This window comes from Erythranthe guttata, chromosome 5 (assembly GCF_056151865.1).
Source record: "Erythranthe guttata isolate IM_541 chromosome 5, IM_541, whole genome shotgun sequence".
NCBI lineage: Eukaryota > Viridiplantae > Streptophyta > Magnoliopsida > Lamiales > Phrymaceae > Erythranthe > Erythranthe guttata.
The window spans coordinates 17,769,780-17,786,950 of NC_142537.1; the positions used below are offsets into that span (position 1 = coordinate 17,769,780).

The 17,171-nt window shown below is 35.6% G+C and overlaps 3 protein-coding genes across 9 annotated transcripts; all 3 read right to left on the reverse strand.

The window, feature by feature from the left end:
* Positions 1 to 1,931: 1,931 nt before the first annotated feature.
* Positions 1,932 to 10,434, reverse strand: LOC105967129 (protein RRC1). 7 transcript variants are annotated; one of them, XM_088818091.1, is made up of 18 exons: positions 10,297 to 10,434; positions 9,712 to 9,796; positions 9,460 to 9,595; positions 9,252 to 9,297; positions 7,448 to 7,508; positions 7,204 to 7,353; positions 6,858 to 6,974; positions 6,552 to 6,717; positions 6,116 to 6,228; positions 5,826 to 5,906; positions 5,230 to 5,451; positions 4,740 to 4,798; positions 4,413 to 4,497; positions 4,160 to 4,297; positions 3,694 to 3,918; positions 2,814 to 3,613; positions 2,473 to 2,639; positions 1,932 to 2,363 (listed from the first exon to the last, which is right to left on the reverse strand). In XM_088818091.1, the coding sequence occupies exons 2-18, from the start codon at positions 9,772 to 9,774 to the stop codon at positions 2,143 to 2,145; spliced, it is 2,850 nt and encodes a 949-aa protein (XP_088674217.1). In that variant the 5' UTR covers positions 9,775 to 9,796; positions 10,297 to 10,434; the 3' UTR covers positions 1,932 to 2,142. The 7 variants fall into 7 exon arrangements, with proteins under 7 accessions (XP_088674217.1, XP_012847160.2, XP_088674219.1 ...); XM_012991706.2 differs by having other exon boundaries at positions 10,270 to 10,393; XM_088818093.1 differs by lacking the exon at positions 9,252 to 9,297 and having other exon boundaries at positions 10,270 to 10,390.
* A 501-nt stretch (positions 10,435 to 10,935) lies between these two features.
* LOC105967060 (Major facilitator superfamily protein) lies at positions 10,936 to 13,256 on the reverse strand. Its single transcript, XM_012991621.2, has 4 exons — positions 12,282 to 13,256; positions 12,068 to 12,175; positions 11,807 to 11,977; positions 10,936 to 11,715 (listed from the first exon to the last, which is right to left on the reverse strand). Exons 1-4 carry the CDS (start codon positions 13,011 to 13,013, stop codon positions 11,125 to 11,127), a joined length of 1,602 nt encoding a protein of 533 aa, XP_012847075.2. The 5' UTR covers positions 13,014 to 13,256; the 3' UTR covers positions 10,936 to 11,124.
* A 1,492-nt stretch (positions 13,257 to 14,748) lies between these two features.
* Positions 14,749 to 16,896, reverse strand: LOC105967188 (putative phospholipid hydroperoxide glutathione peroxidase). The gene is made up of 6 exons (XM_012991776.2): positions 16,499 to 16,896; positions 15,722 to 15,798; positions 15,538 to 15,599; positions 15,312 to 15,430; positions 15,059 to 15,226; positions 14,749 to 14,908 (listed from the first exon to the last, which is right to left on the reverse strand). The coding sequence occupies exons 1-6, from the start codon at positions 16,769 to 16,771 to the stop codon at positions 14,879 to 14,881; spliced, it is 729 nt and encodes a 242-aa protein (XP_012847230.2). The 5' UTR covers positions 16,772 to 16,896; the 3' UTR covers positions 14,749 to 14,878.
* Positions 16,897 to 17,171: the final 275 nt, after the last annotated feature.

Here is a 17,171-nt window from a genome sequence, read left to right on the forward strand (position 1 = left end):
AATAATAATAATAATAATAATAATAATAATAATAATAATAATAATAATAATAATAATAATAATAATAATAATAATAATAATAATAATAATAATAATAATAATAATAATAATAATAATAATAATAATAATAATAATAATAATAATAATAATAATAATAATAATAATAATAATAATAATAATAATAATAATAATAATAATAATAATAATAATAATAATAATAATAATAATAATAATAATAATAATAATAATAATAATAATAATAATAATAATAATAATAATAATAATAATAATAATAATAATAATAATAATAATAATAATAATAATAATAATAATAATAATAATAATAATAATAATAATAATAATAATAATAATAATAATAATAATAATAATAATAATAATAATAATAATAATAATAATAATAATAATAATAATAATAATAATAATAATAATAATAATAATAATAATAATAATAATAATAATAATAATAATAATAATAATAATAATAATAATAATAATAATAATAATAATAATAATAATAATAATAATAATAATAATAATAATAATAATAATAATAATAATAATAATAATAATAATAATAATAATAATAATAATAATAATAATAATAATAATAATAATAATAATAATAATAATAATAATAATAATCACAATCATCATCCCAATCATTATATTCTACTTTTGCACGTCCTTTCGTAGAGAAAATTCCCACAACCAAACATATTTTCATTTCTACACCTACATAAAACTAAAAATACCACTTCATCCAAACATATTCCCATTTTCTACACAAAAACCAATAATCTACTTTTTCCATCAGAAATTTTGAAAACTAGAAATTCGTTTTGGAAACATAACCAAACATCCCCATTGTGTTCTGCTGCCATTCACAATATCATATATTTATACACAAATTTAAATAGCATTGTCATGCTATTCTAAGATAAGTAAAAGGGAGATGTTGACCCGTGGTGTTTAATACTTAGTCCATAAGAAACATATTATATATTATAATACTACCCCTTGAACTAACTATTATCGATAGTGGCTGCAAAGTGGATGAGTGAAAATATATGCCTCGTTAAAAACCTCAAGCCGGAAAACTCAGTGGGATAAAACCGATCAAAAGGAGAAAAAAGTGCATAACTCAAATCCAAGCCGCGTGCATAAGCTGCCTCATTAAAAACCTTTGCTGGAAAACCCAACAGGACAAAAGCAGTCAAAAATGGAAAAAGAGTGCAGCGCACTATTGCTCCCCCTGAAATGAACAGTATAGCCTCCAAAACCGGCCGTCAATCTTGCTTCACATTGGCTCTTCTCATTCCAATGGCATATACCAACTTCTCAAATGTAGAAGTCGGTAAGGACTTTGTAAATAAATCAGCAAGATTGTTGCATGAGCGAACTTGTCGAACATCGATCTCTCCATTCTTCTGAAGCTCATATGTGTGGAAGAACTTTGGTGATATATGTTTGGTCCTATCACCTTTTATGTATCCGCCCCTTGTTTGCGCTATACAAACAGCATTGTCTTCGTAAATGACTGTGGGCGTGTCTGTAACTGGATGTAATTGGCAGGAATTTCGTATATGGGAAATAACGGATCGTAGCCAAACACATTCTCTCCCTGCCTCATAAAGGGCTATTAATTTTAATTTTAAAATATTATATTTTTAAATAGATATTCTTAATAATATAACTTCATTATTCTTTTTGGTTATTTCTTTTAGGAGAAATTATTAAAACTTAAAATACAAATTAAATGGAACTTGAGGGAGTAAGTGTTTCAAATAATATTTTATAAATTTAATGTTAAAATACAAATTAATCTCGAAAATTCACTATATATATATTTTGTAATTAAGTCAGATTTGAGATTTCAAATAATAATATTTTATAAAAGTCAACTATCCAAATTTATGATGAAAATCTTTGGAAATATAAGTAAGTTTGGTCAAAGAAACTCAACTTTACAAATTACATCCACAGAGCAAAATAACAACTTCTAACTTCTAAGTTCCATAAATCAAAAAAGTTTACAGTTGCAGGAATAGTTACTTGTCCTTACAATTTCTACCTTATAAAAAAAAAAAAAAAAAAAAAAAAAAGAAACACAAGTCATTCATTTCATTTTACCCTCCTTCGATCTCTTTCTCTCTCCCGATCATCGTTTTCCCTATCACGGCGTCTTTCCCTCTCCCGGTTTGCGTCATTCCCTCTCTCTCTATCTCTATCTCGAGTGGACAGTTTCCTTTGAGGGCTTTCGCTCCTGCTCGAGCTTCGGTGACGCTTCTTTAAACGGTCACGCGAATCCTCATGTGGGCCCCTCCCATCTAAACTCGACTTTTCTGCAATTCCACAATCTCAATATTATTATACATGCAAACAATAAGAGAGATAAATATAATTTTGATGCATTTTCGCAGTATCTCTCAATTTAAATGCTTGGATACTTACTTCTGCCAGACGCATCTGCATTTGAATCCAGTAAACCATATTCAGCTTGTAATCGACTCCGATGAACGGCGACTTTCTTCTCTATTTCATCGGAATTTTTTAATCCTCGCTCTTCAAGAGATTCACGGTATTCCATTAAAGCAACCTCGAGCCGCCTCAATTTTTGTCTGTTACACAACCAAAAGACCATAAATTTAAGAATATGAAAACTATATTCAACTATTCAAGAAAAGAGACAACTACTCGTGGAATGTCGAATTCTTTTTTAAGAAATGGCAATCCAACATAGTCAAAACAAAAGCTATAATTTTTTTTCCTAAATGTTAAATAATTCCAGTTACCTCTGTTCTTCGTTCATTCCACCATCAACATACGCTGAATTAGTGGCATCATTAGTAATTCCGCGCTCCTCGGTTTTGTACGGGTCAGCATCACCTGCCATATCACTTCCAGAAGATGAATAAGTCAACCCCAACTCCTTTGTACTTCTCTCGTTTTCATCGTCACTTTCTTCGTTTTCTCTGGCCCACTTAGAGGCTGGCAGTATAGATTCACTTCCTCCATCTCTAGCATTGATTAGTTCCTTTTGATCAGATAGGGGCAAAAATACTGCCCCCGTTACTTTCGGAACCATTTCATCCACCCTGCTATTGTTCCATCCTGACGTTTCAGCGGGACCCGCTTCAAACTTCGATTCCCTTTGCCCACTTTGGTATCTGCCAGATCCCAATTGGCTACGTCCAGATTTCAATTCATCGTCTATCTCAGATCCCCTTTGCTTTTCTGCTTCTTCCAGATAAAGCAACCGTGCCACCATGGTTTCTCTTCCGCCAACCAGAGATAAACCATTGTGCCTGCATCGTCTTTCGAGCTCATTAAGTGGCAAAGTCAAAAGCTCCTTCATGGCAGCTCCTTTTCCGATTGCTAATGCAGCGTCTTGACCATGGTTAATCTTTTCGCCTTGACCATGGTCAGCAGAACCAGGCTTCCTCTCTAGCTCAGGGGCGTCACCACATATAGAATGGAAAGTGGTAACACCTGAGCTACCCGAACGGATAAAGGTGGCTCGCAAACCATTAATATATGCATCCGAAAAAAGAAACCAATCTGCCCATACTTGAAGAACTTTCAAAACACGCTCCTGCAAAAATAGGGAGATGAATTAGCTACTGATAAAGGAGATGAAGTAAAATTACTGGGAAATAATAACGAATTGCTTACTTTAAGTGCCTCAGCTGTCATTCGTCCAGTTACACTACGATATAGGTCGTTAAAGCTTTCCATAATGTCTGGTATAGTTGCTTCGAATTTGGTGCGATAAGCAGATGCGTTCTTCACAGGGGCACTGCTATTGTGAAGTATGTCTGAGACAAGCATGAGCCTTGCAACTTTTGTTGGAATTGGTGTTTCTTTCAGAGTTAAGGACTCGGTTAAGACTTCAACCACCTGTAATGAAACAATATCAATCTGATCAACCGGAGTGATTATGGAATAATGACACAAACAAATGATAGTAAAAAAAATATATTAACCGGGCTATATACAAACATAATCCTCACTCCATTTAAAGGTAGATTTAATTTCAGCTATTCGCTGTTTTTTGGTGCCTAATTTCAATGAAGAGACTTTCATTACAGAATTGATGTTTTATTATTACAGAGTCTTCGGACCCGCTTAAGACAATTACCTCTCCAGCAGCATCAGCATTATCCAGGGCAAACCCCATAGCTTCTTTTATTTGGCTTCTTTCTAATGTTAATGCACGGAGCATATCCTCAAATTCATCTCTTTGGGCATCTGTCAAGGTCCGCTCCATCTCCACACGCTGTAAGAATCACGAGATGGAACCAGTGAGGATCTCCATAAAATTTAAAGCTTAGCTATTAAAATGAAATAAATTTAATCTCCAGCTAAGAGCACATAAGAGATTAGGAAAGTACTTTGCTTTTCCCCGCAGCATAAGTTCCCCCACCCTCCTTTTCATGCTCTGGCCCTTTTGCTGTCGGTAAAGAAGGTGGTATCCATCTTCACATACAAATAGCATGAAGTAAGTAAAAAGGTGTACTATGAAAGATTATGAAATACGAAGCATTATCCCCAAAGATCATCTACTCCATTGAATAGGTGTCTCTTCACATAGCTTCCCCTCTACCATTTTTTTTTAAACATGTACGGTACGATTCAGGGATTCTCTCGCAATGTATACAAATTGAAGGAAAAATGAGGATTTTGTGCAAGTTTTCAGTTCAAGAAACAACTTGGTATACCTTCCACTGCCAGTGATCATGATGAAAGGCTCTGTGCGCCATCTCTGAAGTGTATCCCCCTGTAATTATGCATACCAATTTAATTTGACATCAGTAATTTGTTAGTTGCTCCTACTATCAGAGAATTATGGCAGCAATTAACCTAGATTGAATCGGAAAGGATCTTAACACAGATTTGAAATTGGATCAAGTAACTTCCCATATATACCACCGAAGTATACAAGGAATCCCCATTAGTTAAGTCATATACTTAAAGTGGAACTAGAGAGAAAATAGATATGTTCGAAAGAACAATCCTTGACGAACATCCAAAATGATGAAAGGCTTTCAATGGTGTGGAGTAACTAGTATTCATAGTTGGAAGTGCTTAAGCACAAACGCAGCACTAAATTTACAACTTGACATGTCTACTGAGACTAAAATAAAATTTTAATTATTTGCATCATAGAAACACATACAATACTTCTATTTTGTCAAACAACAAACTTGCCTGAGCAAAGGAGTAGAGCCTCCAAACATAGTAACTATGCCCTTCCGAGCCAAGTTCAAACAAAAAACTGAAGAGAGGATTTCCGCGGCCCCGCTCCATAATTGCTTGTTCAAAAGCACAACCTCCATCAAGTACATAGAGGGCCATTGTATCAATGACATGCCGAACATGATTGTCATCAGGAGGAACGACTTTAATATCAGGTACATTTGGAGTAAGAACCTACAAATCAAAGCAAAGCAAATGCATCATCAATCATACTCAACATCGAGAGTAATGATGACAGAAAATGAAAAGTGCTACTAATTACAATGCCTTTCTCTGGTGTGGCATATAAATTTCTAATATGAAAAAAACCTTGCAGTCAAATTATGTAGCTTGTTGCAAAATAACCTGGCCAAATATTAAATGGTGAGTAGTAGAGTACTCGTGTTTCCCTTAACATATCTGGCTAGTTTTTTCAGTCGGTTTCAAAATTCCACAAGAAAATGTAACCTACCAACATCTCCCAATTACATGGGCGAAGCTCAAATTTACAGCTTCTGCTAATGAAATTTGCATGCCAAGATGAATCATGCATGTATGAGATAACCTACCAGTTCAGAGTTATGGCCTGGAATTGAGTTTACTGGTGGGCCCGACGGACCAGAAGGACCGGACAAGATCACAGTAGCACCCTGACAAGAATAAAAAAACATTAAAAATATTAGCTAGACTCATTTACTAAATTAGAGAGAGCATAAAAGGATATATTCTAAAATCAAATTGTTTCTTAGTTGAGAAATCAATCTCATCGAACACTACGAAATAAGAGGGCAAGGTCTTATACATGACATATATAAAAATATCAATCAGTTAATTTGGGAAAAATAATATTTTAACTGACCTCCTTACTCCTGATTGCCATTTGTCCAGGAGGTGGAGCAGGAAGTGCTTGTGATGGAAGAGAGACAGATTTACCCCACCCAAGCTTCAGTTCATACTCATAGACCACTACTCCTGAAGTGAAAATACGTATTCAGCTAATCAGTCGTTCTTGCATCAGTACAAGACATTTTTATACACATAAAAAGTAACAGGACAAAATGCTACATATCAACATAATACAGGAGCAAACATTCAATTAGCAGGAAACAAGGAGCCACAAGATGCACAATCTGAGAAACTTCTCACAATCCTATTTAATACTAAAGATAGGGAACCAACCAAAAAGGAAATACGTATTTATTCACTCAAGAATGAAATACGTAAAAAATAAAACTACAACACAACAAAAAGACAAAAAAATATTTATATGTACTTCTGAATAGCCTTAGACAAACCTTGCATTTCATCCTTTGCAGCTTGAGCATCAAGCCTATTCATAAAAGCCACAAAACCACAGTTCCTTAGCCGTCTCTTTTCCTCATCTGTCCTAGGCCACATAATTTTCACACTGGCAATGGGTCCAAATCTCCCAAAAGTCCGCAAAAGAAAATTCTCATCCACCTATCAATGAAGAAATTGAACGATAAAAAAAACATTGCATGAGAATTTCCTCAACAGTAAGCCGGCAGGTTATAAATGAGCTAATAAAACCAAGGAAGTGGAAAATCCACAATTAGGGTACAGGATGGACGGAATCTCACCTGAGGCGATAAGTTCCCTACATAAAGATTTGTGGTTTGGGGATCTCCATCATCAAATGATCCAGGCCTTCCCAATGCATCAAATTCATCCGGCAGCTCATCAAATCGGCTAGATGGCTGAAAAATCGACATGCAAATTATAAAACCATACTTTTCTAATGAAGACATTATAAATTTGTTAACTATAAGCAACAGGTCAGACATGGAGAAGTGCACCTGCTGTATAGATGGCAACCTAACAATTAATAGGGTACCAAAATGTGTTGCAACTAAAAAAAGGAAAAAAGATAACAAGGGCATATTTTTTCTGCTTTGATTGTCACAACTCAGTTTTCAGTGCACTTACTGTAGAAATGTCACTGTGACGTGTATCCTGCCACTTTTCACGCTCTTGATTCCGCTTCTCCCTCATTTCTTGTTCTTGCTTCAATTCTTCCATAAAATGATCAATATTCCGAGACTTAGCCTTTTCTTTCTCCTTTGGCTTCTCCTCCTTCTATACATTGTTTAAGACATAAAGTAAAACTGTTTCAGAAAATAATCCCATAACTATAGTGAAAAACTTGTAAAATTCAAGCTTGGTTCCAAACCTTCTTTTCATGCTCTTTAACCTTAGTGGCCATTGAAGGAGGGATGAAAGATGGTACATACCTGCATGAAGTTCAACTATAATCTAGTACTCTGCCAACAATAAGAATTTCCTGATAACTGAACTCAAGAAAATAATATAAGAAGGAACAGTAAAAGTAAAGAAAACATTGGATTTATACAGAAACGGAAAAATAAATGAGAACCAGTAAAAGCCCACTTTAGACCATCTTTCCTAGAAGCAGGGGTGAATTATTTCAAACCAATTTTCCACCACCAACTGCATAGGTTCTCAATCTCAGTTGATTATTTTATCTCGTGTGTTTGAATTCTTATTTGTAATATTTTCACAATATGGCAGGTCAAAACCATTTGATGCAAAAGTTAGAATGCTTTTAGATTTAAAACATATCATAAGTCCACTTTTTCGATCATCTACTTTTATATTAGGGTAAATTACACACACACCCCTGAGGTAAGCTTAAATAACTGTAAGGTCCATGTGGTATCGATAATTACACTTAGCCCCCTGAAACGTAGTCAGAAACTCTAATGGGATAATGAATTGGATACGTTATTCCGATAGGGTTCTAACGGACTATTGGTTTCAGAAAGTGGTGAAGACAACAAAGAGCTATGGGGTAACATGGCTCCCCGAACATTCCCGAACATTTCTTAAATCACCCATAGCTCTTTGTTTTCTCCACCACTTTCTGAAACCAATAGTCCGTTAGAACCCTATCGGAATAACGAATCCAATTCATTATCCCATTAGAGTTTCTGACTACGTTTCAGGGGGCTGAGCGTAATTATCGATACCATAGGGACCTTACAGTTATTTAAGCTTACCTCAGGGGGGTGTGTGTAATTTACCCTTTATATTATGACATCGATACTCTAATTTTCATAAAACTAATAATTAGCACTATATCCATTTTTCAAAAGTCTTAAAATCATTACTTACTATCGAATCTAACTGCATAATTTTCCTTCACAGTCTTTATAAGTTTTGAGTAATATCACAGTCTTTGATGAATGTTTGAACGGGGATTTAGATGAGTAAATTCGAGAATGGGCACACATGGGTTTAAGATAGTAAGACAATGACGGACAACCTCGAAAGGATACCAGATCATGACATGCTCCTTGGAGCTTCTTATTCCCACATTCCAACTCTGTGTGCAATCAACTATCTTTTCTTGAGGAAACTAATAGGCCGAATATGGGAAAAGAAAAGTTCATGCTCTTTTAATTCTCTGCAAGAAACTTTAGTATACAGAAACCAGCGCAAACTAGAAGACTAAAATACAAGACTTCATAGATGATATCATCAACACCTTCTTATCTGTACAAGAAAGACTAATAAAACTAAATTTCCCACATGCATGGAATAATGAAATCAGATCAAGCATATGTAAAAGACTAAGACAAGCGAGAGAAGAAGCGCAGTCAAGTAAACACAAGTATCCTGACTATATCTCGTAGTAATAATCTTAAAAAAGGAAATAAGTAGTCATATATTTTTCATGTCTAGAGTAATGGCTGGCTTTGGCCTTTAATGAAACACACTTCCTTAATAATAAAATGATCTCTATAACAATTTAACATTAGTCTCTTTTAGATCGTTTAAACTGAACGAGCAGTAATTGATATCTGGACGACAAATATTAACAAGAGGTCAATGATATGAAATTAATTAGCTAACACAATTACTAGAAAAACCAAACAGCAGAATCTGGATTTGATGATATTTTCACCGTGATTATCAAGAGTTGCAAAATAGTTGATCAAAAGCATTAGTTTTACCTACTCCCTTTCTTTATACCAGAACCCTCATCTTTGGGATTTCCACCTGCCATCCGCGAATGAATAGAAAAAGCCCATATTTTTACAAAGGGATCCGTGTAAAAGAAATAAGAAGTTACTCATGTATCCACATTGCATAGAGTTATATATTTACTTATTCCAGTATAAAAAAAAAATTGACAGAAAGACGATCAAAATTGCAACTAACCTTCAGCATCATTCTTCACCCTGTCGTTAGGGTTAATTGTCCCACCTCTGACAAAGGCCTTCGACCCTGGAGCGTCATCAGACTGAAACGATTCTAGAAACTCTTGATATAATCGAGCTGTTTCATCCTCCGCCCTCTAAAAATATCAAGAAATAAAGTAAAATTTAAAAAAATTATACAGCAACACTATGAAAAAAATACTAGAAAAAATCACTAGTTCGAAGATTGAAAGGAAACGAGCAATGTAGATGCCTTTTTCTTTGCCTCTTCCTCTTCTCTGTGCTTCTGGAACGGTGTTTTCTTTCGAGCACTCATTTTAATTTTTCGAAGTTTTGAACTACATAACACAAAAATAACAATGTATGTCAAACACATCATAATTGAAAAAAGAATACATGATGCAACGACAGCAGCTTCGATAAAACGAACAAATTATCAACTTCAATAATCCCAATTGTCAAGCATTTTTTGAAGGCTCTTACATTACATAATTCAAAAATCAAATAGAAAAAACTACAATTGGAACTAAAAAGAGTCTTTCCAACCGAACCAGAACTTCAAGCTTTCAGCTTTCTCCCATGAGAGATAAGAAGAATTTTTAATAAATAATGTTTGGAGCAACAACAAACAGCAAACAACCAGTTCGTGCACACACAGCTGAATTAATTAACGAAGAAAAAGGAAACGAATTATTCCCCCAACTTAATTTACTTTAATTTCGGACGCTAAAACCCTGGTTTCTTATGAAATCATCTTTGCCCCATAAACAATACAAGAAAAAATTACGGTAAAGCAAATAAATGCAATCACCTAGAGAGAGAAAGAGATGGAGATTACAGCAGCAGAGCAATGGAGTGGGGGTTGGATCTGTGTGAGAGAGAAGCAAAAATAAATGGTGATGAGAATTTACAAGTGTTCTTACGAGAACGACGAGAGGAGAGAGGGGAAAATTGTTTTACCTAGAACCAATTCGACGATCCGACCCGGCCCGGCCCGGCCCGTATCAAGTATCCGGGTTAATGTAATTTCTTTCTTTTTTCCTTTTCTTTTTTCTGAACAAAATGGGATATAAAATTCATTTATTTCAACGTTTAATATTAGTCAACTGTGAAAAAAGGTCAAACGTAAACAGAATTTTATAAAATTTTAATAATTTGTGTGTTTCTTATTTACAATGTTTTATTTTCATTATTTTGCTATGATCTAATTTAGTTTTGACTTATAGCAATTTGATCTTCGGTTTCATTAACATTTATATAAATATTTTTATTTACTTTTCCAGATGCCATTTTCTAGGCTCAAGCTCGACCGGAGTTTATCGAGCTTTTGTCGAGTTTATCAGCTTTATCAGCTTTCTCGGTCACTGTAGTTTATCGAACTCGAGCTCAACTTATTTTGTTCTTTTTTTATTTTTTTGATATTATTTTATTTTATTAGTATAATTTATTTATATGTCAATAAAAAAATAAAAATAAATGATAAAAATGAACTCGAGCTCGGGCTCATGAGTTTGAGCTCGAGCTTTTCGTCAAAACAGCACATCAAGATCTCGAGCCGGCTCGGCTCATTTACCTCGACTCGGGTCATCAAGAAATTTTTGTATATTTTTAATCGAACAAAAAAAAAATCGATACAGCTCGATGAAGAAAGGCAACTCAAAAACTTCTATACTTTATCATTCAAAGGAACCATTTCTAAACACTTCTCACAATCCACCACCTCACCACCAGCTACAACGACCTTTGCCGGAATCAAGAAAACATCGTTCGGGCCCACATTCGGCACCAAGAAAATCAAACCCAACGTCACAAACCTAAGAACATTCCGGACCAAAACCGCTAGCCACAAGTTCTTAAAATCACTCCTCGTAACACGCAACAAATGAAGAACCAACCCACCGCCCCACTTCGAAGTAAGTGCACCGAGATTATCAATACACATCAAGAGCGCGAAAAAAGTGCCCTCGATCCCCAAAGGGCACAATTGTGAACTCAAAACCATCATAGGCATCCACCGAATTCTACTAATAACCCGAGAGACACATTCTTCTAGAACAACGAATGTGTAGTCCGGTATTCCTAGAGCTAAGTTCCACCGTTGGATGAAAACGAGATCTAGGGTCCCAGATACGGCGTATAGGAGCTGCGCGTAGAAGAGTAGGGGCCGGAAGGGGTGGTTCCTGAGGGCTTTATGGTAAATTATAACCCCTACTATGGAGGCCATTGCCCCTATTGCATATATCATCCCAATGAATTCCTGCATGTTATTTAACAAACTGAGCTCAAACGATTTTTTTTTTTTTAATAATTGAAAAATCGAGTTGAGTATTTAGAGTGAAAATATGTACTTGGGAGAATGCGGGCCCCGCATCGGGATCGGTGTACCAGTAAAACTGGCCTTCGTGCGTACTGATGCTGAGAGCTAAAGAAAGGTACATGTAAAGAGAAGGTTTCCACACTTGTGGGAATTTTATTGTTCTGAACATTCCATACACTGCTTCTCTTAACTTTTCTGTTGCCTGCATTTCGGGTTTTCGGGTTTCGCAAAAATCGGAATTATATAAAATTAAGTGCAAAATATATAGATGGAAATAATAACTAATTCTAACCTTTGTCTTCTCAAAATGAATATCCTGATTAGTTGTTCTTGGCTCGTAGATCACAAAACCTAGCAAAATCAGTGTAGCTGATGGAATTGCCAAAATCCCCAATGCTACCTACCATATATATATAAATATAAATCAAATTAAATACTTTCGAAATCGAAAAAACGAATTTTATAATATTTTAAATATCAAAAACAAAAAAAAAAAAATAAAAAACCTGGGCTCCAAGATGATGAACAAGAAAACCACTAGTGGAATATCCCAACAGAGCACCGGCAGACGAACATAACCCGCAGAGGGTTTGCATGTCGGCTGCCAAAGACCGAATCTCGATACTATTCCTTGCAATGCAAGCATCGATCGTCACGTCCGCAATCGCAACACCGCCTGTTATCCCAATCAGAAGAGTCAGAGCAGCCGCCACCGCAAGCCGCCCTCCCGCGGCCACCGACAGGGCGGACGCCACGCCGAGAACTCCGGCGACGACGAAGTAGGGCCTCCGGCGGTACCCCCTCACCGGAAAGACATCGGTCATTAGACCCCACACGGGCTTCATCACCCACGGAATGTAGTATAGGCCTATGAAGAGCTGCACCTCGGAGGGCTGCACCTTCTGGACGTCTTTCCAGTAAAAGTCGGAAACGACCTTGAAGAACGAGCCCGAGAAGCCCTGGTTGAGGCCGTAGGTGAGCAGCACGCCGAGGACGAACGTGGGGTTCAGCTTCGACGAGAGCATTTGCAGCCATTGAAATGGCTCCAAGAGTATTGAGCAAGTTACATTGTGTTTCTTGAAGCATTGGTTTCGGTTTTCTTGATATGTTGTTTTGGTTAAGGGCTTGTTTGGTTGATCTTCTTCTTCTTCTTCTTCTTCTTCTAAGTGTTTTGGATTGAGATCTTGCATTTTTTGAAGGGAACATATTGGAGGCAAGATCATGGGTATTTGAGTCATGAATTTCAAGAAAATTACTAATTTATTAGTTTATAATTTATTTATTAGTTAATAGTTAGAGATGTGTTAACTTGCATTGGGTAGTCAACTAAATCATATATACTAAAATATTAACAACTTAATGATATATATTATATTTTTATAGTCTTGAAACACACATAACAACTGTGGGGTTGGTAGCTGGTGTTACTTTTTTCTGTCCAAATATTGTTTGTCAGATACAGATAAAAATAAACGAAAATGCTATTTGCGGTCACAAAATTGCTATTCGCGGTTTATAACAAAACCCCCAAAACTTTTAAAAATATCAAAAAAACCCCCAAAACTGCAAATAGCAAAAAAAAAAAAAAAAAAATCGAAAATTCGAAATCAAGCTTGAAGAAGGGTTGGGCTTCGATTTTTTGATGTAATTTCGACTCTTTTATGTGTAACATGCATTGGGTAGGTCGATTACGGAACCAATTTCATGTTAAAAAGCCCTACAAATCAATTTGTAGGGCTTTTTTTTTCGCAAAAACATGTTCGAACGCCCAAGATGGGCGCCCAAGGCGTGTACGAACGCCCGGGAACGGGCGTTCGTACACGCCTTGGGCGCCCATCTTGGGCGTTCGAACATTTAAAAAAAAAAAAAAAAAAAAATTTTTTTTTTTGCACTGGACGCCCAACTCGGGCGCCCAAATGCAGCTTGCACGCCCAACTTGGGCGTGCACTGCATGAATGGGCGCCCAAGTTGGGCGTTTACGCGTTTTGGGGGGGTGTTTTTGGATTTTTTTGGAAAGTTTTGGAGTTTTAGTGAAATAAAGTGTTTTTTTGGGGGGTTTTGTTAGAAACCGCATATAGCAATTTTCAAACCGCAAAAAGCAATTCCCAAAAATAAATTAGGGTAAATTACTATCACCCTTGAGATAAGGTCGAAAAACTTCGTCTTGTTGGATAATTATAACCACCCTTCAACTATGAATTTTCTTACATGTACACCCTTATAGTATCAAATTCAATATAATCTTCTAGATTACGTGGAATTTTCTTTAGTTTTTACTCGTTTTGTGCAAACATGCAGTTTCTGATGCACCATAATCTGACATTTACAAGCCAAGAGATGCATCTTACAATCATCTTGTTTCAAAATGTGGAGCTCAAATGGGGTAAACAGGTACAAACTGGAGAATATTCCACATAATCTAGAAAACTTCACTAAATTTGACATCACAAGGGTGGACGTGTAAGAAGATTCGTAGTTGAAGGGATAATTGTATCCAAATATGAGAGGATTTTCGTAATTTGACTTTCCCCAGGAGTGGCCGTAATTTACCCTTTAGGTTTTGATTAGGTTAGACTGACTACAAGTTTAATTTGGATAGATAAATTTTTGAACCAACAATAATAGAGTTTATTGCAATTACCACCCCTGTGTTATATCGAATTGCTAAACAAGTACCCCGTGTTATCTAATCGGCAGAAGCCCCCCTATGATTTAATTTTTTTAGCAATCAGTACCCCTGTTTAGGGGGTTGTGTGCTATGAAAATTTGAATCGTAGGGGGGGGGGGGGGTTATGCCAATAAAATAACATCAGGTAGTTTTTTAGCAATTTGATATTAGACAAGGGTACTAATTGCAATAAAGCAAACAATATATGGTAGTATAATTGAGGGATTAAAACAAAAGAACATCATGCACATCTCATAAGATATATATATACACACACACACACACACACACAACAGCACAAGATATAAAACAGAAAACACAATTTTATAACAAGGATGCCTCATTCATTCAGATATGTAATGTAATAATTGTACAGAAATAAGGTACACAAGTAAATTGAAGACAGTGCGACGTATCTGAAACGACTCGTCGAACTCATGCTGCTAGAAGCTTCTGGATGTCCTTCTGTAAAAGAGATGAATAACATAATTATATATACAGTACACGATTTGAATAAATAAATAAATAAATCTGCTTTCACCAAGAAAAATCACGAAAATCATATGCACAATGAATTAGTAAGAGATATATATTCACTTGTTTGATTATATATACCTCAATTTGCAAAGGGGAGGTTGTTGGTGGATATCTTTCGACAACTTTGCCATTTTTGTCGACGAGAAATTTCTCGAAATTCCATTTAACCAAATCACCTAGGAATCCTCCTGCGCTTGACTTGAGGAATTGATAAACTGGAGCTGTGTTCGGTCCATTAACATCAACCTGCGATAATTAAACATTTAATAAAATTAATCGATATATATAAAAAAAAGTTCTATTATTCAGAATAGCTCAAGAGGTTGGTTACCTTATCGAAAATCGGGAACTCTGCTTTGTAACGTGTACAGGCAAACTGCTTAATTTCCGGATTCGATCCTGGCTCTTGGCCCCCAAACTGATTACAAGGGAAGGCTAAAATCTCGAATCCTGCATTAACATACATAACTTTTAAATATTCTGAAACCAAAAAAATCAAGAATCACTTCAACAGAATTCGTTGCTTATTAGTGTTTTTTTAACTGAATCAGTCTCACCTTGAGCTTTGTACTTTTCGTATATTTGAGAAAGCTCCGTGTAATTTGATGATGTCAAACCACTGAATCGAAAAGAACAAATGAATAAATCAGTTCAAAAGATCCATAAGCATTTAACACTATTTTATGATGAAAAAATCAAATCAAATCAAATAAAATCCGTAATAGATGGAAGAGAGAATACCATCTCGAAGCAACATTTACTATCAAAAGTGCTTTGCCTTTGAATTTGCCGAGTGAAACATCCGTTCCATCGATATCCTGTTTTCGGTGACAGTAGTTCAGTAAAAAAAATGAAGAGACGATTTTTTTTTCTTTGCTCCAAATGCACAAGTAATAAATACACGAATGTCGACAACTGAAGAACACGACATGGTGAAAATTTGTTAACAAAACAACGAAGTGCAACTGTCGATTATCAGAAATATTCGATGGCAGTTAGTTCCTTAAGTTCGATAAGGACTTGCCAGACAGAATTTTCATAGATAGTAAAGTACAAACTCGAATTCACATGCCCATTGTCATCTGTACTTGTTCTAAAAGGGCAATTTTACAAGACCAAAATGAGCAACTTTAGGCCCAAATTTTCAATTGATCAAAACCTAATTCAACTAGGAAAACCTAATTCAACCAGGAAAACCTAATTAACATGATCTGAATCTGATTCTAAACTATTTCCAAACACTCTATCCGTAAGAAATTCAACAAATCAAATCCTTCCACTCTCTTCTCCACTGAAATTCAAATTCAATCGCACATTAATCTAATGAATGTGGCAATAACAAGTGCGTGTGTGTGTGTGTGTGTGTGTGTGTGTGTGTGTGCGTGTGTGTGTGTGTGTGTGTGAGAGAGAGAGAGAGAGAGAGAGAGAGAGAGAGAGAGAGAGAGAGAGAGAGAGAGAGAGAGAGAGAGAGAGAGAGAGAGAGAGAGAGAGAGAGAGAGAGAGAGAGAGAGAAATTACCTTTACGGTAAAATCGTGAACGGTCTTCTCAGCGGCAGTTCTGGCATTAACAGTAGAGAAAGATCGAGTTTTTAATGGAAACCTAAATACATTTGGGGACAAAATCGGGAGGCCATCTCTGAAAAACGACGAATTCGAAGAACCGACACTTGTGATTCTACTGGACAAATCGAGAAACGCCATTGAAGCGGAATTGGAGCTCATCTGCATCTTGACTGTAGCCAAACCAAGCAGAGGTGCTGAGAAAACTGAAGAGAACGCCATTGACACCATTATCGGAGAGAATTTACACACAGTTGACGGTGAACGGGAAACTGAAACGAAGGAAAAATGGATATTTGTAGCGCTGTGTTTGGTTGAAATTCAGAAATTTTAGAATGGGAATAAATGTGCCACGTGGCCGGAATTAAATGTTCCACGTGGCCTCCAATTGAAAATGGGTCGTCAAAATTTGGTTTGGGCCCATTCAAAGTTGATGTCGACTATGCATTATAATTGGTTTAATCCCGCTTTACACCCCTAAACGTTTAAGTTTGACACTTTACACCCTTGAAAAAAATTAATAGCACTTTGTACCATTGAAGCACAATAAATCATCCATAGAGTACTCTGAATTGAATATTTAAAATTTAATCAGGGTAATTTCATTTTTATTGTCATTTTTTTTATTTGT